The sequence below is a fragment of the Myotis yumanensis genome, unplaced genomic scaffold (assembly GCF_028538775.1).
Source record: "Myotis yumanensis isolate MYYU_CA2020_CCGP unplaced genomic scaffold, mMyoYum1.0.hap1 SCAF_21, whole genome shotgun sequence".
Taxonomy (NCBI): Eukaryota; Metazoa; Chordata; class Mammalia; order Chiroptera; family Vespertilionidae; genus Myotis; species Myotis yumanensis.
This window is the reverse complement of record NW_027223772.1, coordinates 14,106,215-14,125,981: the sequence shown is the minus strand read 5'-3', so window position 1 is coordinate 14,125,981 and position 19,767 is coordinate 14,106,215. Positions and strand designations below refer to the sequence as shown.

The window sequence follows — 19,767 nt, the reverse complement described above, 5'->3', positions numbered from 1 at the left end:
GCATTGTCTCCTCCCCGGGGAATTTCTGGGAGAGGTGGAGGGGCGGGGGGGGGGGGGGGGGGGAGGGCAGGGGAGGTGGAATAGCTTAGAAAGGTGGTGGGGGTTAAGGGAGTGGTTCAGGAGGTAGAATACCTGGGGGCTGAGGGAGTAGCTAGAGAGGTGGAGTAGCTGAGGCAATAGGGGGTCTGAGAGGTAGAGGGGCAGAGGGAATAGTTGGAGGAGGATGAAGGGCTCAGGGAGTAGCTGGGGGAGGTGGAGTAGCTGAGAGAGGTGGGGGGGGGGGGGAGTAGTTGGGGGCGGTGAAGGAGCAGTGACCTGTTCTAGGTCACACAGCTAGGAAGGGGCAGCCCCGGACCTGAGCCAGGGCAGGCTGGCCTCAGAGCCCACATCTGGCCAGGACACTTTGCTGCCTCCCCTGTTAGGGGAAGAATAAACAGACTGAACTAGAGCATTGAATTGACTTGAAATAAGTATAGAATGTGTTCGTGCTACATGACTTGATTGTGCTTTATAGCAGACAACATATGTGTGTGCCTTTTCAAAAATAGCCCAACTAACTAGAAAAACTTAGAAGAAGGTCACATGAACATAGTCCTGGAAGTTGTAGGACAAACCCCAGGAGTAGGGAGCAGAGCTGTCACTGTGACGAGTCAGGGTGCTGAGCCTGTCCCCAAGGACAGAACCTCCCCACCATCCGCGGTGTCCTTGGGTGACCCCGGACTTCTGCAATAGGCTCTGCATTCTAGATTGAAAGCTGCTTGGTTGTTTTGCGGTGGTTAAAATCCATCTTTAACATGAATTTTACATTGTAAATTGGCAATGATCTGAATTCCAACATTGTCAAGTTTAATTGGAACATCATGCAGCCATGAAATCATGCGTGGGAGCCTTGGACACACGGATGACGTCACACGCAGGCTTGCAGGAACTGGCACAGTTAAAAAGGTCCCGCCCAGCCTCCTGCCTCGGTCGGCAGCAGGTGCTGGCCTCCCGGTGTCATGGGCAGTTATTATGCCCACTTTCTTGATAAGGAAATTAGCACAGAGAGGCCCAGGAACTTCCCCAAGGACACACAGCTGGTCAATGGAAGCCAGGCCCATAAACCAGGTCATTCCCACCACAGAGCCCCGTGCTCTGGCCCCATCCCACCTGTGCCTTCTCTCCTGCTAAATCGAAGACCTGGCTACCGCTGGGGTAAGGGGCCCTCAGAAGGGGAGGTCACCGCTGCAGAACTCAGCAAGATGCCCATAAGGCAAAGGCCCGCTTCCCCCGGGCTGTTGTCAGGAGTGGCCGCCAGGCGTGGGCGTTGGGGCTCCCCACTCCCCTGCTCTGCTGGGGCCTGGTGCAGGGACAAAGGCATGTTTCTCAGGCCCAAGAGGGAAATATTTCTTTTCTGATTTAATTTCACTCCTTTATTTTGCAAATGGACCCCTGCATTCTTTTTTAGATGCCTTGATAAGAAGTTAGGAAAAGCCTAGTGAAGACTCCATGGTAGTGGTTGCATGAGGAATATGTACTCTGCAGTCTCTAGTGTGGTGATAACTAATTGTAGCTCGTGGGTTACCTTGAGGAAGAAGAAAAATTGTAGTGATGAAGGCTGCAGACAATGGGGGCCAAGGCCTCTGTGGTCGGCTGAGGCCGGAAGTGTGTATTTTTACCCGGGAACCACGGGGCCAGAGCTGCCTGGCCAGGGGAGGGACGGGGACTTGCTCGAAGGAGGAGACGAGGGTGCCGCCGGTGCTCTGAGTGAGGTTGCGAGTACAGACCCCTAACCTGGCCGTGTGTTCATCTCCGTGAGGTTATGGTGACTACGATGCGTGCTTGTCCAACCACAGAACAAGCAGCGTGGGCTTTTACTTATTAAAACGGCAAGGGCTTACTGAACTTCCGGAAGAGGCGTTTTTCTCTTTATAATTCTGGGTATCCGTGTTGCTTATCTACACCTCTTCTCTGTGCATGAGTCACCCTTTTCCCAAAAGCGTTTCCGGCCGTCTCCAGGTGGCTGCCGGGCCACACCGGCCTGTCGGACAGGAAAACTCCACGGTTTCTCAGGTTCCCACGTGTCCATCCGCTAAGCCAGCGCCTCCCCAGCCTTTAAATAGAAGACGGCTTCCGTGTGCTGAGTGGCGGGGCCTTGTCCAGGCAGCTCCCTGCCTGCCCGGGTCGAGGCTGCTTCTGCTGACAGGTGGCCGTCAGGGGCAGCCACCCTGAGGGAGGCCAGACGGGTCCTGGCGAGTCCTACCCATTTCCACCTGGCACTTTGGGGTCTCATTTGCTAACTCGAGGTGTTTGCTCAGGATTCGGGGAGCATGTCGGGCCCCGGGTGACCCTGGAAATTGTGTGCTGTGGGTGGACGTGTAAGAGTGGGGTGTAAGCTGGTGAGTGTGTTTGGTCCCACTCCTCGGGGCTGGGAGGGAAAGATGGGGCACCAGCGTGCTCCTGGGGAGCCCCCCACCCCCACTTCTCACTTGTCTTTGGAGAAATGGCAAGAATCGTATAAGCCAGCGGTTCTCAACCTGTGGGTCACGGCCCCTTTGGGGGTCGAATGACCCTTTCACAGGGGTCGCCTAAGACCATCGGAAAACACATATAATTACATTTTGTTTTTGTGATTAATCACTATGCTTTAATTATGTTCAATTTGTAACTATGAAATTGGGGGTCATCACAACATGAGGAACTGTATTGAAGGGTCACAGCATTAGGAAGGTTGAGAACCACTGGATAAGCTCTTAAGGCAAAGGAAAACTATGCTCCAATTACAAAAAATGCTAGAGTTTGATTCTGAAGTTTAAAAAATCTGTGGGGTCGTTTGCTGCCATCGGGGGTCAGACCAGTTTCACCGGCCGCCAGGCGTCGGACCCTGCACGGGCTCGGGGACAACCACCACCGGAACTCGCTGCACAGTGTGAGACCCTCCTGTTCACAGACAGCAGCACAGCGGGAGGGTGGGAACCGCAGGCTCTTCAGGAAGTCATCGCCTTGTAAATGCTGTGTCCCTGTCTTTGCTTTCTCCTGCATTGCCTCCTGCCTCTCGGCTGCCAGGAAGGGGAGAGCTGCGGCTGGCTCTGCAGCCAGTAGACAGGTCAGGGATTCCTTTTCTGATGAATGACCATAACCGTGGCTCATCGCTGAGTGGTGGCTGTCAGCCATTGGGGACCAGCTCCGCTACCTGGGTGACTGCGTGTCCTTGGTGGGTGAGTGATTGCACACTCACTCCCTCCTGTTTGCACAAGTGCACGAATGGCACCCTGATCCTGGGTCCGAGTCAGCTGCCAGAGGGTCCAGAAGTTAAAAAAAATGTCACAGGTTTCTTTCTAGTGATGTTTCAGAACGGATACCGAGTTTATGTAGACAGACCATCTGAGTGATTAAATGTTCTCATTTCCCATTATTTCCAGGGCAACGCTTTCTGAAGACTTCCTCCTAGACGACTGGCAAGTCCCACAGGATACAGGTACATCATTTTTTTCTCAATCTATATCCAGTCTGTCAGAGCTGACACCTATGGAAGCCTCACCGAGAGTCAGCAGCAAGTTGGTTGTTGGTCCCTGCGCGCTCCGGGGGCGAAAAGCTGACCTGCCTGGGGTGGCTTGAGGTGGAGCCCAGAGGGCAGTGGATGCTGGGCACCTGGACCTCCGTGCATCGCCTGCTTTTCCTCCCTCCGACGCGCTCCCGGCCTGTGCTGTGCCCCTGCTTGCTGAGCCGGCAGCCCCTGGTCTGAGCCCTGACATGGGCCCCCTTCTCACGGGGAGCGCAGGGGTCATCTGTGAGGCGCAGGGCCGGAAGAGGTTTCTCAGTGTCACCCCTGGATTGGGGTCGTTTGTGATTGGTTTTCATTTTGGTCAGTTAATACGTGGTCACCCATGTGTTTTCAGTTGTGGAGGAAAGAGAAATGCCAGTTTAATTTGTGAAAACAAAAGGAAAGCCCCACGGGGCCGGGTATTGGCCGTGCACGCGGGGCACAGCCCGTGCCAGTTTGGTGGGCGGTCGAGATGCACCTTACTCCTGGGCACTTGGCGCTGTCTGTTGAGTGGCTGGTCACAGACACACGCCTCTGTTACCGGCCTGGTGTGCTGGGCCGCTCCAAGGTTTCTGACCGCTGTTAGGTCGCTGCGTTAACTAGGAATTCCCAGCCCCGGCATTTATGATCCCAGGGTTTTTTCCTGTTTTCTCCCCAGATCATTTGTCTTTGAATCTTGCGTGCCACGCCTGTTAGCTTACAGGGCCAGGAGGGTCCCGCCGCCCCGGGTAACCCCCTGCTTATGCCCTTCTCAGCGCCTGCCTGTCATCACTGCTGGTCGATTCGTGGTTGAGTGGTCACTGTGTGTGTCCGTCCCTCACCTGCTGCCCTCTGTCCCCTTCCCAGCTCCCCTCAGCACTCACGGCTCACATGTGCCAGATTGGCGTGAGGGACCTGGTTGAGGTGTGCCGGGCGTCCTGACTGGCTTGTGTGCCCCTCGAGGTGGCTGGAGGGGAGCAGGTGTCCCGGGACCATGTCCTGGGTGATTTTCTGCAGAGTGGGTCCAACCCACCTCCAGGGCTGGGCACGCCCCCGCACAGCTGGCATGCTGCTCCCGGGGTCTGCTCTGTTCTGGGGAGACTGCAGTTGAAACAACTCGTGGTGTGGGCCTCGGACACAGAGCTCCTGAAACCCATCCTGGTTCCGGGGGCAAGGCCATTTCTTGGAGGTGGTGACGTCAGCACCATAGCCAGGGCTGGGGCTGGAGGGGGAGCATGGTGTGGGGACAGGCTGGGGATGGCATCGGGAGGGCCTGGTCTTAGGCGGCTGTCTCACTCTGCTCCCGGCTGGGAGGGGAAGAGGTGGGCAGGTAGAGTCCTCCGCTGTCCCTGCCACGTGGCCTGGAGGGGAGGAGGGCTTCAGCGTCCTGTTTTTGTATCAAGCCCAAAGGCAAGAAGCCCTTTCGGCTGCCCGAGCAGCTGTCCACCACTGTCACCCAGATCCCCTTTCACGGGTCCCTGGGAATTCTGGTGAGGGCGCTGTTAGCATTGGCTGGCATCCTGCTGCTGACAGGAGCACTGACGCTTCGTGTGTGGTTGTGGGTGGTGTCCCCTCTGTGACCCACCCCCACGGTCCCAGACAGCTGGTCCAGGAAGGGAAGCCACCGCAGGAGGTGGGTGGGACAGACCCAGACAGCACCTGCCGTCCGCGGGTCACATCTAAGAATGCAACACCACATCACAATTTTTATGCTGATCAGAACAGAGTGCATATACCACACATGCATGTGGACACACGTGCACATGTGCATGCCCACGCAGGCACATATGACCACACAGGTGTGCACGCATGCAAAACATGCTCGTGCACACAGAGATTTACACATACATGAATGTACACGTGTGTGTGCAGGTGCTCGTATACACGTCATACCTATACAAATGCACACAAACACAGACACTCAGGTGCGCATACACATATACATGTATACACACATGTGTATGTGCAGACATCCATGTATGCCATCTCGTGAACGAGCCCTTCCCCGTGCTGCTTGCTGTTTGCCCGGTGCATCTGTTTTCCCTGCCACCGCCCCTGGCGTGATTCAAGGCCATTTTGGTGGGAAGCTGCCATGTGACCGGCAGTGATGGCTCAGAGCCCCCTCCGGCTCCCGCTCTCCGGCATGGAAAGTGGGATCGTGCCCTCCCCATGAGCCAGTACAGTTCCGTGTCGGTGATGGGGGTGACCTGTACCCTATCCTCCTGGCGGGCCCCGTCTCAGTAGGAAAGGCAGACGTCACACAGGAAGGCGGAATGCTAGTCCTGACCGGCTCCCATACTTCCTCCTGCTGTTCCCACCTGGATGCTAGGCTCAGTGCCTAAGGCGCTTCCCCTCCGAGGTGGAGCGGCTGCTGGAGCCGTGCACGGTGGCAGCGTGTGCATGGAGGTGAGGGCTGTGCTTTGCTTAGCAGTTTTAAAATTATACAAAGCCATGCATTCTTGGCAGAAAATAAAAGAATCCAATCCTTCCAAAGTCATACAGCAGCCAGGCACCGCCCCCACCCCCCGCCCTCTTGCCGGGAGGGGTCTGTGTGGTGGGGGCCCTCCTGCTTCTGCTGTTCATGTGAATTTTTTAAAGACCTTTGGGAACGAGAGGGGGGTCTGATGGAGGCCATCAGGAATCTGGCATCTGCTGATGAGCCAGGTGTGGCCCAGAGCGGGCTGGGAGCCTGCGTGCTTCCCAGAGAGAACTGCTCTGCCCTCGGGAGGGAGCGCCGGTCCTAATGGCGGTGTCAGGGTTGGTCCAGGCTAAGGCGACTAAGGAAAACGTGTTCTTTTCTCTCCTAAACCAGTTTGGGCAGCCCGCGGGGACAGGAGAGCCCTGCCTCCACCCAGTGCTCTGGGCACCTGTCAGGACAGCTCTGCCTGTCGGGAAGCTGTGGTTGAGCAAGTCATCCGGTTCCTGCAAGTGTGGGGCCCGCACGCTGTGCAGACGTGCGCTTCCGTCCTGGGCGGCGCCTCTGCAGCTTCAGCCCCCCGGAGCCGCTGCCCCCTGGGCTGCGTGGAAGCTGAGCACGGGTTTCTTTTAACCATTCAGTTAATTTTTATCAGACCCGTCAATACACACGACTTTTTAATGGAAATTTTTTAAATTTATTTTTTATTTTTATTGATTTCAGAGAGGAAGGGAGAGGGAGAAAGAGATAGAACATCAATGAAGAGAGAGAATCATTGATGACTGCCTCCGCAGGCCCCACACTGGAGATCGAGCCCACAACCCGGGCATGTGCCCTGACCGGGAGTCAAACCGTGGCCTCCTGGTTCAAGGTCAACACTCAACCACTGGGCCACGCCGGCCGGGCAGGACACGTGATTTTGAAGTGAAGTCGTTCTCACGCCGTTTATGAGAAAAGGGAGCGTCCTCCGGTCTTGTCCCTTCGTCCCCGAGGCGGCCAGCTGCAGCTGTTTAGCCATGTGGGGATCTTCCTTCAAACTGCTTATACTGCTGCTTCCTGACTTCTCTCTTTTGGGTGACATATGGCCGGAAGGTGCGGGTTGGGTCCTCCCACTCGCCCCACCCTCCCTGTGGCGTTGCTGCAGATTGTGTTATGGGGCCGTGTCAGGGCTGGTCACAGCCGGGCCGTGGTCAGTGCACGCTGATTGCATTCCCTGCCGCGTCCCACTTCTTGCTTTCCCTGGGGCGGCGGCTGCTTCATGTCCAGTGTGTGCACTTCATTTTCTATCGGGGTCACTAACGCGCCTCAGACTCTGCCAGGCCCGTACGCCCGTGTCCCTCACACAAGCCCATGGCTCTGGGTGACCCTCCTGCACCTGGGCCTGGCCTCGCTCCCTGTGCCCATCCTCCATGCGCACACCCTGCCTCCTGTCACCGCTCTTCTCCCCGCTCAGGAAGACCTGGGAACGCTCCCTGGGGTTGGTGGAGCGTGTCCTTGAGTAGCTTTCTGAGAACGAATGTGCGAGAGTGGAGTTTTGAGAACTTCCAGGTTTGATACGTGTTTCGTGCTGCACTCATAGGACTGATGATTGTCTCGATGTAGAATTTCAGGTGAGAAATCCTCCTCCCTCGGGACTTTAAAGGCACTTGCTGCCTCCCAGCTGGCAGCGTGGCTCTGCGGGGTGCCTGCATGGGACTGGGCTCTCCGAGGCTTTCCGAGCTGCCCTGTCTCCTGGTCCTCACCCCTCACGACGTGCCTGGAGGAGGGCTTCGCTCGCTCCTTGTGCTGCTTGGCGCTTCGGTGTCCCTGTGTTCTGGGCGTTTTCCTTTTATTACGTGTAAGTAAGTTTTTATACGTTTTTATTACTTTCCTGATAAATCCTCCTATCTTCTCTCTCTCCTGGAGCTCCTGTCAGTTAGATGCGGGTCTCCTGATCCGATCCAGCTTTCTTGTATTTTCTCTCCCTGATTTCGTCTCTGTCGCGTTGCCCAACTTCTGGAAAACTCCCCTCCAATCCTTCAACAAGCATTTCCTTTCTTTAAGCAAAATGTTAACTCCTAAACCCTCGTTTCTTTCCCTGGGCTGTGTTTCTTTGTGACTTCTCCCCTCAGACTCTGGTTTCCACTCTGGTCCACAAACTCAATTCATTACCAACAGTGGTGAACATAGCTGTTACCAAAAACTAAATTACATAAACTTCAATAAACTATCTATATATATAAAAGGCTAATATGCAAAGTGTCCCCTCAGGAGTTCGACCATGAGATCGGGAGTTTAATCGCTCGCTATGACGTGCACTGACCACCAGGGGGTGGCATGGAACATGGTGTGTGAGCAGCAGCAGCGGTGGGGTGCTGAGGGAGTGAGGGAAGGAGGTGGGGAGGCGGGGGTGGGAGAACTGTGTGATGGTGGTGTGCGGGTTGCGAGAGAAAGAGGAGGCCAGGAGGCGGAAAACCTGGTCAGCCCTGATCGCCGGCCAGGCCTAGGGACCCTACCCGTGCACGAGTTTCATGCACTGGGCCTCTAGTTAAAAATAAAGGCGGAAGACAACGTACTGACACCACTTCCCTGTGTCTCACTTACTGTCGTACAGGGGGGAGACACTGCACGGTCTCGCCCCGCCGCTGTTCAGTGGCGCCATGTCGGGAGCTGGGAAGCAGCATTTACACCCAGAAATGGGCATCACTGCAGAGCAGGACACCCCCCACCCTCCCCACACCCACCCTTGGACCCGGTGGTTGAGGTTTGCCAGCACACCACTGGTTGTGTCCATCTGTTTACTCTCCAGGTTCCCAGCTCTGTTCAGATCCTCACAGCTGCCGTCCTCGCCCGCCGTCACCCTTATGGCTCATGTCCTTTAAAGTGTTGTTTCACGGGCTTTCAGGAGAGGGTGGAGATAAATCCCTGTCGAGGGCGCCAGGTTCCAGAGAGGGATGGCCCCATCGCCCACGCCTGGGTTTAAGCCTGGCTGCAGCGCCATCCATGGCCTGCCCCAGAGGAGCGACTGCTGTCAGGGACCTGAGTGGGAACTTGTTCTCGTCATGGGCCCTGGCTGACCGGTTTCCTCCACAAGGCAGCTCCTGTGGATGCCGGAGGGGCGGGAAGTAGCCGGGGCCTCTCCCCCCGCATGGGCGGTGGCACCCGTGCCGGGAAGGACTCTCCCAGCCGGTCTATTTATTTATTATTTTCCTCTCCCGAGGTTACGTTATTGACTTAGAGGAAGGGAGACAGGAGAAAAGAGAAACATCGATGTGAGAGGAAAATATCAACTGGTTGCCTCCTTCATGCACCCCAACTGGGGAGTGTCCTGCACCGTTGGGATGTGCCCCGACCAGAAATGGAACCCGAAAACCTTTGGTGCACAGGACGATGCTCCAACCAACTGAGCCACCCGGCCAGGGCCAAATAAGCTTCATTTTAAAGAGCAGTTTCAGATTCACAGAGAAATTGAACAGAAAGTACATGGACTTCCCATACCCCACACGCACAGCCTGCCCCATCTCCCCGTACCCCACACGCACAGCCTGCCCCATCTCCCCCCGTGCCCCACACGCACAGCCTGCCCCATCTCCCCCCGTGCCCCACACGCACAGCCTGCCCCATCTCCCCCTGTGCCCCACACGCACAGCCTGCCCCATCACCCCCTGTGCCCCACACGCACAGCCTGCCCCATCTCCCCCTGTACCCCAAACGCACAGCCTGCCCCATCTCCCCCCGTGCCCCACACGCACAGCCTGCCCCATCACCCCCTGTGCCCCACACGCACAGCCTGCCCCATCTCCCCCTGTACCCCAAACGCACAGCCTGCCCCATCTCCCCCCGTGCCCCACACGCACAGCCTGCCCCATCTCCCCCCATGCCCCACACGCACAGCCTGCCCCATCTCCCCCCGTGCCCCACACGCACAGCCTGCCCCATCTCCGCCCCGTGCCCCACACGCACAGCCTGCCCCATCTCCCCCTGTGCCCCACACACACAGCCTGCCCCATCTCCCCGTACCCCACACGCACAGCCTGCCCCATCTCCCCCTGTGCCCCACACGCACAGCCTGCCCCATCTCCCCCCGTGCCCCACACGCACAGCCTGCCCCATCTCCGCCCCGTGCCCCACACGCACAGCCTGCCCCATCTCCCCCTGTGCCCCACACACACAGCCTGCCCCATCTCCCCGTACCCCACACGCACAGCCTGCCCCATCTCCCCCTGTGCCCCACACGCACAGCCTGCCCCATCTCCCCCCGTGCCCCACACACACAGCCTGCCCCATCTCCGCCCCGTGCCCCACACGCACAGCCTGCCCCATCTCCGCCCCGTGCCCCACACGCACAGCCTGCCCCATCTCCCTGTGCCCCACACGCACAGCCTGCCCCATCTCCCCCTGTGCCCCACACGCACAGCCTGCCCCATCTCCCCCTGTGCCCCACACGCACAGCCTGCCCCATCTCCCCCCGTGCCCCACACGCACAGCCTGCCCCATCTCCCTGTGCCCCACACGCACAGCCTGCCCCATCTCCCCCCGTACCCTACACGCACAGCCTGCCCCATCTCCCCCCGTGCCCCACACGCACAGCCTGCCCCATCTCCCCGTACCCCACACGCACAGCCTGCCCCATCTCCCCGTACCCCACACGCACAGCCTGCCCCATCTCCCCCCGTACCCTACACGCACAGCCTGCCCCATCTCCCCGTACCCTACACGCACAGCCTGCCCCATCTCCGCCCTGTGCCCTAACGTACAGCCCTGATTGGACCCGTCCTAGAAACCCTTACCATGTGGGCGCTCAGAGCAGAGAGGCTCTGGAGAGCCGGCCACTTTCCGATCCGTCACACAGAAAGCAGTGTTCTTGGGTAAACTGCCAAGACTGCGCCGTGGAATCTACCCCTGTGACCTCCGGAGCGGACACGTCGGGAGATGTTCAGAGGGAGCGCAGCTTTGCATATCCACGTGGAGCCAGGACAGAGGCGGGGGAGCTCGACTCGGGGGCGGGACACGGGAGGGTGACACGGAGAGGCTGGGTGAAGGTGGACCAAGGTTGTCCCCGTGGTTTAATCCAGTGCGACCCGTTTCACAGCGGGAATGACATGCTCCAATTCATGTTACAATCCTAGTTCCGGCTGCGGGTAGTCTTGGGTAAGTGTATTATAGGGCGGTTGTATCTGTTAGGAATTGTGTCTGACGGCTAGTAACAAAAATCTGAACAACAGTCATTTAAAGGGACCAATAGTTTGTCAGCAACTCTAGGGAAGCGGAAGAAAGCAGGTGCTGTCTCGTATGTTGTGAGGGCCCTGGTTTGCGGGTGTCCGTTTGGTTGTTCTCAGCATGAGGCCCTGTCGTCAGGTTAATACGGTGGCAGCCATCACACTCAGCTCCGCAGGAAAGGCAGGAGAGACTGAAAGCAGAAACGCGATCACTGGCGGGGCCAGCTCCCTCAGAGCTTCCTGCCTGAGAACTCCTCGCCGCAGGGCTTTGGTCAGAACTGCCGCCGGGAAGCTGAGGTTTCGTCAGGTGGCCACACGGCCTCCCGGGTGAAATCCAGAGTCTGATCGTGAAAACGGGGCCTGGACGCTGGGACAGAACGGCGCTCGGTGCCGTTGGCAGCAAGAGCGGAAGCAGGGTGGGCGGTCGGAGGCCAGGAGAGGTCAGGACGGAGGCGAGTGTGGCGTAGATGGGGCGGAGGTGCTGGACATGGTTCGGGGATGACCGAGGTGGCACCCGCCGCTGCCCAAGCTCCCAGCATCGTCTGCGCAGGCCCCTTCGCGGGCCTGTGTCCTGCGCCGTGTGGAGTTCCTCGGAGCATTTCGCCTTCACGGACACTGGCGTTGCTTAGAGAGCGGCTCACGCTGGTAGCACAGCACAGGGCAGAGGCCTCACCTGGCCGGGCTTCTGGAGCACCTGGTGCCTCACCCCCTGCACAGGGCAGGACAGCAGGTTCCCCCGCAAGGCCAGGGCCAAGGGCAAGTCCCTCCCCCCGGGGAGAGCCCTCTGCAGAGAGCACGCACTCTCGGCCCCTCCCCAGCAGCCTCTCTTCCTCCTTCGCATCTGGTGTTGCACTTAGAGTACGGTCACGCCCTGGCTGCGGGGTGTGGCGTGCAGACGGCGCTGTCTGTGAGTAGTTGTGTTGGTGCACAGCCGTGCGTTACTGGGGCGGACCCCAGGAGCCGGGGCGACACTGCAGGACCTGAAAAGCTGACGGTAATGCCTCTCTGGCCCTTTGTGGGAAAGGGCTGCCCCCCCCCAGCATGTGCCAGTCCCTGGAGAGAGTGAGGAAGTGGGTGCTCCCTGGCATCGGTTCTAACAGTTGGTCAGGAAGGGGAAAGATGCTGGTGGACGGGGGCCTGGCCGGGTGGGCCTCCGGGCCCAGAGAGGAAGTGCAGAGGGGGCCCGGGCGAGGCAGGCGGGAGCAGAGGAGCCCTAGTGGTGCCCCAGGCTCCCCAGTGGCAAGTGCCTACAGCGAAAATCCCCGTGAGTTCTTCCTTCATGAAGCAGAGCTGAGCCCCATGTGCATGTGTAAAAATAAAGAAAATAAAGAAGACCCTAGTAAGCCCTGCCTGCTGGGGGTCAGACAAGGACACTGAGGGCGCAAGGGGAGACGCCAAAGGTGACTTCCGGGTGGGATGAGGAAAAGGCCCTGGAGGACTTCCTGGAGGCAGTGACTTGAATGGGTGAACAGAAGCCAAAACTTCTCCCAAACCCTCTGGGAGGTTTGGGTTGGCCTGGTGTGTGTGTGGCGGGGGGGGCCAGGGTCAGGCAGCTGGACAAGTGCTGGTGTGTGGGAGGTGTGGGCCTCGTGGGGGAGGGAGTGAGGAAGCTGGCTGCCCGTGGTTGATGCTGAGGCGTGGCCAAGTCAGGAGCCCAGCGGTGATGAGTGGGTGAGGGGAGGGTTCTGCAGAGGAGCCTGGACGTCAGTTGGACTGACAGACCTGGAGTGGGTTGGCTGGGTGGGAGGAAGAGAGGGGGGTGGTGACGGCCAACTCTGGGGCCTCGGCTGGGGGAGGGGAGGGCAGGGGCTGCCCCACCATTTGGCGAAGAGGGAGCTCAGTGAGGAGGTGAGCACGGAGGCCCGGAGCCTCCTGGGCAGCGTGTCTGTAAGTGTAGGGTGGGTTCTGCAGTAACTTAATTGTGCTTCTGCTGTGCTGGGCAAGGGGCCGGCTCTGCTCGGCACTGTGTGGTTTGAGCTCCTTCCTGAGATGGCGGGGCTCCATCTGTGAGTGTCACTGGGGTCCTGGCGGGGCCCTCGGGCAAACCCCCACGGGAGGCCTTCTCGCTGGCCTGGAGCCGCAGCCGGGGCTCACTGCTGGGAGCCTCACCCGCGGCTCAGGGGCGGGTGGCGTGTGGGGCCAGGAGGCCGGGGACCCCAGCCCCACAGGCTGTGCTTTCAGCGAGGTGCTTCTCCGTGAGTCGGCCCAGGACCACTGCTGACCGAGCCTGGAGGGGTGCGGCCGTCCCTCCCGCAGGCGCGGTCACTCGCAGCCATGTGTGCACCCACACGTTTCAGCCTCTGCTGCCCCTGGCCTTCCGCACGGGCCGTCGTTCTACCCAAGCACACAGGCTTGGGTAGCCGAGTCTCCGAGGAAACGGAAGCTCTGCTCTGTTCCTTCCATCGCGCGAGCCGGGCAGCCAAGCAGCGTCTGTCCCAGTCTGCCACCCTGTCTGTCCTGCGTTCCTGGCGGCTCAGGGTGGGAAGCACTGCTCCAGGGCATCTGGGGTGCAGAGTCTGTCCCCTCGAGCTCCCCGCGTCCCCGCAGATGGACCCCTGGCTGGGCTGAGTGGAGCAGCGCTGTGGATACTGAGCACAGAATCAGGCAGCATTGCCAGGCGTCCTAACTGGCAGCCCTTCCTTCTTGTTCTCTTCCAGATTTCTCCGGAAGGTCGGGACGAACCCACTGTTCAAGAACAGGAGGCCCGTGACGTTGGCAGAGGCGAGAGCCACCGGACCCCCCAAGCGTGCTGAGAAATGTGGGTCCTCGGGGGTCACGGTGCCCGTCGGCTCCAGGCCGTGTGGCGGGTCAGGACCCTGGGGCTCTGAGTGACCCACCGGACACTCGCAGCGGCCCCGCTGCCCACAGGCACTCGCTGCTGAAGCCCTGCGCGGCCCCTGCCCAGGAGGATGTGTGCCCGCACTGGGGGGCCGCTCGCCGCCCTCGCCATGGTGTTTGGGGCAGCGGTGGCATTTGCACCCATACCTAGGATCACCTGGGAGCACACAGGTGAGGGCAGGAGCGCCTCAGGCGCTGACGGCATCTGCTCATGGTGCCCACGCGTGTGTGCCACTGGCCGCTGGCTCTGCGCTCTTGGCACTTGTGTGTGAGCAGGCGGTCTGTACACTGGGGGGGAGATGCTTCAGCAACTGGAAACGTTCATGGGCTTGCAGGGGCCGCTGGTCTGGTCTCTAAGTCAGGCCCCTGAAGGCAGCTCGCCTCATACCTGCTGACACCAGCCACGCTGTGTCCTGTTCGGAGGATGTTAACTGCATGCAGCCGAGCTTCTGACCATTGGTTCCCATTTGCTGTTTATTAGTTTCTTTTGTATTTATTTCCTCTCTTGGGAGCTGTGTCTGGGGAGCGGGACCCCAGCTTGCCAGGCGCACTGGCTGAGCGAGGGGAGCCCGCACAGGGCTCCGGGCAGCAGGTGTGCGGGGGCCTTCGTCCCTGTGCCTCGGTCTCCACACAGGGACTCAGAGAGCAGGAGGCATGAACTCCTAGCTCTAGAGCAGTGGTTCTCAACCTTCTGGCCCTTTAAATACAGCTCCTCATGTTGTGACCCAACCATAAAATTATTTTCGTTGCTACTTCATAACTGTCATGTTGCTACTGTTATGAATCGTCATGTAAATATCTGATATGCAGGATGGTCTTAGGCGACCCCTGTGAAAGGGTCTTTCGACCGCCAAAGGGGTCGCGACCCACAGGTTGAGAACCGCTGCTCTAGAGTGAAGCCGGAGCGCGGTGACACACAGAAAGCCAGTTCAGAGCTCTCACATTGATGCGGGTGGTTTAGCGGCTCCTCAGGAAACAACGCCAGCAGAGTCGTGTTACCCTGGTGGCTAACCAGCATTCCTCCTGCCCGAACAGCCGCACTCAGTCAGTGGCCTCGCAGGGCCAGTCCTCTCGTGTGGTCAGTTTGTGTTGGTTGCCCCTGGAAAATGCCTGGTTAAGGGATATATTCATTGAAGTCGATTTTATTAAAGGTACATCTTTTTGTCTTTTCTTGAATAAGAACATCCTAAATAGTTAAATGCCGTGTGCACCTAGTCTGTGGGTGATTCAAACACAGAGAGAAGAGTTGGCAGGAGGGGGAGGGAGCCGCCACGGTCAGCAGCTTGCGGTGTCTGGCCAGCAGTCTCCTGGGAGGTCACCAGGTCGTGGTGCCAGGGCCTTGGTGCTGTGGGGTCACTTTCCTGAGAATTCACACACGTAGAGGTCGTGCTCCTGGGAGGCACGCTGCCTGAGGCACACGGGTGCACGGTTTGGATCTCAAACAGTGGGCTTAGGGAGCCAGGCCCCGCACGGGTCAGCTCAGTGGCTCGGGGCCTCTCAGGGGTCCCACGCACTTGGTGGCTGCCTCGGCGGGTTTGCTCCACCCAGAGGTGCCTGAGCTCTGGCTGGCAGGGCTGGCCACGTGGTAGGGGGTCCACACCGGCCCTGGCAGCGCGGCACCACCGAGTGAGACAGGTGCTCAGGGTGTGTCTGGGCTCAGAAATACCTAATGCGCCCCCTCTCCCCAGAGGTGCAGCTGGCGCAGTTTCACCAGCCGGGCATCTTCAACTACTCGGCGCTGCTGCTGAGCGAGGACGAGGACACCCTGTACGTGGGCGCCCGGGAAGCCGTGTTTGCTGTGAGCGCACTCAACGTCTCCCAGAAGCGGCACGAGGTATGGCCTGGGCTCCCTGCCCCTGCGGTTTGGGCTGTAGACCCTTCCAGTGTTTCCTCGAATCAGCACATGGGCTCCTCCCCAGGCGTCAGGCCCCTTCCTGGCCATGCTCGCCCTGTGGCGGGGCCTCCCAGGCTCCTGTCTGTGGGCCGAGGGCCCTGCCATCCGGAAGCTGCCTTCCTGCTCTGTGTCCACACAGCCCCAGCTCAGGTGTCCCCCACATCCTCACCGGGAACCACCTCTTTTCAGCTGGGGTTTTTGACGTTATTGAGGACAACGTTAAGGGTGCACAGGAGCAGAGGGGATGCTGTGATGGACCCTCCACCCACCCAGCACCACGGGCAGGGCTGCCCCTGTCCTCCCCCACATGCCCACCCCCCACTCGCTCCACGTGGCTTTGAAGCAAAACCCAGACAAGGGTCTTCATCTTCTAAGTGTCTCCCTGGAAAGGACTCCTTTTTTTCAAAATCACCAAAATCCCATGATCACATCCAAAAATCAGTTCAGCTCCAGGCGCGCTCAGAGTGACCGTTGAGTTTGAGTCCAGTGGCGATCAGAGTGCCCCACACTCTGTCCTCGGGCCCCTTCCCCGACTGCCCTGGGCCCCCCCCTGCTCCCCCCGCCGCTGGGAGAGCCACCGCAGCCCTGTGGGTCCCCGGCCGCCCTGGGCCCCCCCCCCCCGCCCCCACTGGGAGAGCCACCGCAGCCCTGTGGGTCCCCGGCCACCGAGGCAGGTGCTCCTCCGGCTCGACCGCTGCAGCCAGAGCACCTGTATAGCAAGGATTGTGAAACGGGACTTTCCAAAGTTCTCCTTCTCCATCTGCGAGCCAGAAATTGCCCTTAAAGGGGAAATGGCCCAGCCAGTGTGGCTCTCAGGAACTGAGGGTCAACTCAGGAACTCCACCCCCAGTAGGGGTGCGTGCAAGAGGCTGCCGATTGGTAATGTTCCTCTCTCATCGATGTTTCTATCTTTCTATCCCTCTCCCTTACTCTCTCTAAAAAAAAAAAAAAAATCAATAAATAAAGAGGACATGCCTGTCGCCAGCTAGTCGTGTCTTTCTAAAGGGAGACAGTGAGTTTTTGATTGATTTTTTAAAATGACCATGGACTCGTGCATTTAAACGTGTTTGAAGCCCCTTGGTCGTCGGCATTCATTCGGGACCTCACTTGAGGCCCAGCCGGCCCCCTCCCTGACCAGGGCAGCCTCTCCGTGGCCTGAGAGGCCTTCGTGTTGGGGTACCTTTCTCAGTCTCGGACACCAAGGCGGCCAGGTCCGAGTGTGTACTTCCTGCTACACGGCACCCCCTTTATGCTCTGTTTTGTGTTGTCTTCATCTCCACAGTCTAGTGTGGTCCCAGTCTCTGTTTGACACGTAACTGAGCTTCTGGGCACTGCCCTTCGAAAGTGAGGTGCAGGTGTGGCCCGCGGGGGCCCGGGCCGGGCTGGCCTTGCTCTATGGCATCGCCGAGGCCCTAGGGCGAGGGAGAGGCTGCCGGGCCTCCTCTCCGCAGAAGAGGAAAAAGTGGGAGCCACACCCGAGAGCGAGGTCGCGTCCGCCTCCGTGCATTCCACGGAGATGAGGAGGAGGTTACCTGCATCTTCATTTCTGAAGGCGCTGCTGTTGGAAATGGGACTCGATTCTGCTTCCGTGTCCGAGCGGCTCCATTTCTCTGAGAACAGGGGCCACTGGAAGCTGTTAGTGCGGAGGGCACCCGGTTCACTCAGCCACCAGGACGGGACACCTGCCCGCTTCCTGACCTGGACAGCCCGCTTTGATTCTCGGGGCGGAAATATATGTATTTGGCATCGATCCTGGACTAGCACTCGGGGAGATGGGTCAGCGTGGGAAGGAGAGGCGGGGTGGAAGCCCCAGGCCTGGCTCTCCATCTGAGGGCCAGGGACGGCTGTTCACCGCCGCCTGGTGTGAGAGCAGGAGCCGGTCCCGCAGGCGCGGCTGCCCTGCCTATGAGCCGTGCAGACCCGATCCCGCCCGTGTGGACAGTGCGGCCAGGGAAGCAGCGTCAGGGCTTCTTCCCTGGGACTCTGGAGTCGCTGTAAATGGAGTGAGAATGCTCCTTGACGTTTGAAAGCACCTACAGTTTAGCTTGTTGATGGGTGTCACCCGCCCCCTTGCAGAGGCGTAGGGTCTGTTCCTGCTTGCAGTGAGTAACGGGCTGGGACCCGAGGGTCCCAGTCAGAACCCTCCTGGCCTCCGTCCGCTCTCGGCCCACGTGCCGTCTCGGATTCCCCTGTCCGGAGGCGTCGGCCCTGCCCTGCTGCTTCGTAAACTGCGTTCTACGCCAGCGTCTGCTTCCAGACGGGGCTGCGCACTGAAGTGACTCCCATTCCCCCAACAGGCATATTGGAAGGTCTCAGAAGATAAACAAGCCAAGTGCGCAGAAAAGGGAAAGTCAAAACAGGTAATTTTTTTTTTGCTACAAAAGCCCAGGTGAAAGCCTGGCCGCCTCAGTCTGGACACGGCTGCTTCTGGAATGCAGCCTGGGGGTTGTGTCAGGTCTCCCACGGCTCACCTACCCCTGTTCCCAAACTGGGTCCCTCAAAGAAAGAATCAAACAGAGTGGGATTTGAGAAATACTTTTTAAAGTTGAACTGAATTGAAATTATGCATGGGGCCTAAAACTTGGGCTGTGGAAAGGGATTTCTGGTGCCTGGGGGGTTGCCGTAGGACTCCTGGATTTGGGGCAGCTCTCATCCCTCGGGAATCTGCCCTCTCCAGGAGGCCTGGCACCTCGGTGTGCTGGCCGTGCAGGGAGCACGGGCCGAGCTCAGGTCAGGCGCTCTGGGTTACCCCCACCCCCCCCCGGAGCTGGGCAGGTGTCAGTCTCCGGGTCTCAGAGCCCCACCTGCTTTGGTAGTTGGTGAGAATAGCTGAGCCAGTTACGGTAAATTTCAGTAGTTATTGGCTATTTTCAAAACAAAACTTTTTTTACAAAAAGGCCAGTGTTGTTTTTTTGCTAAACATTTTTAGCAAAATGCTACATGCTCCCACTGAAGTCACTGCATCTAAAGTTACTCTGTGCAGGTTGCGCTGTGGTAACAGCGTCACAGGGAGTTGTCTTCGAGCTGAATTACAGCGGGCCTTGCCCGAGGGTGAGGCGCATGGTCCCTCCCGGCTCCTGCTGGAGGCCACGAATTACTTCCAACCAGATCTAAAGCCATCACAGCAAAACAGCTTCCCTCATGGGCATAATTTCAGACGACAGCACATACAACCCCAGCACATTTCACCTAAAATAGCGGGTGGGCCCTTAAGTGGCACCTGGCTTTCCCGCGGCCTTTCTGATGTGGCGCCAGGCTCGGAGCCCTCCGCAGTCAGCCTCTCCCCTGGGCTGGGCAGCCGGACACAGCCCATCCCCAAGCACTGTTTCCAGTTTCCTGGGTTTGGGCGCAAGGGTGGGTGAGGGAGCTGCACAGCGTGCCCCCGCAGGCCTGGCACCAGGGCATAAGCGCTTCCTGTGGGGAGGTCAGCTTTCACTGCCTCTGTAGCCAGCCCCTCTCTTCTGGGTACAAATTAGCAACTGCAGTGACGCCTCCTGGCACCTGACAGCCAGCCTGTGGGCCCTGCAGAGAAAAGCACTCAGTCCAGCAGCAGAAGGAGGTTCGCCCGGGGCGGGGCGGGGTCTCTGCACCTGCTCTCCCTGCAGCTGGCAGGGCGGGGCTGGTGCGGGAAGATGGGCACTGCGGCCCGGTGAGAGGGCACAGTCAGTGCACGGGCAGAGCTGCGTGTCGGGGAGCCGGGGTCGGCACCTTCTCGGCGGGTTCCGAGCTCAGGAGTGGGCGGTGCCACCAGGGTGGATGTGGAAGCCGGTTAACTGTGCGTTTTTCTTTCTTGTAGATGGAGTGTCTCAACTACATCCGAGTGCTCCAGCCGCTTGGCACCGCTGCCCTGTATGTGTGCGGGACCAATGCCTTCCAGCCGGCCTGTGACCACCTGGTGAGGCCCGGCCCCGGCCAGCGT

General features: G+C 59.1%; 1 protein-coding gene across 6 annotated transcripts in view; it reads left to right on the top strand.

The window, feature by feature from the left end:
- SEMA4D (semaphorin 4D) overlaps window positions 1-19,767 on the top strand; it is an 88,159-nt gene that overhangs the window by 55,064 nt on the left and 13,328 nt on the right. For 3 of the 6 annotated variants that reach the window (XM_070400779.1, XM_070400781.1, XM_070400780.1), the window contains exons 2-6: window positions 3,402-3,457; window positions 13,774-14,125; window positions 15,643-15,788; window positions 18,146-18,208; window positions 19,645-19,743. In XM_070400779.1, the coding sequence (XP_070256880.1) occupies window positions 14,026-14,125; window positions 15,643-15,788; window positions 18,146-18,208; window positions 19,645-19,743 (408 nt within the window). In that variant the 5' untranslated portion in view covers window positions 3,402-3,457; window positions 13,774-14,025. Of the gene's footprint in view, window positions 1-3,401; window positions 3,458-11,862; window positions 12,111-12,939; window positions 12,965-13,773; window positions 14,126-15,642; window positions 15,789-18,145; window positions 18,209-19,644; window positions 19,744-19,767 lie in introns of those variants that run through there. The other 3 variants (XM_070400782.1, XM_070400784.1, XM_070400783.1) reach the window with 3 other exon arrangements.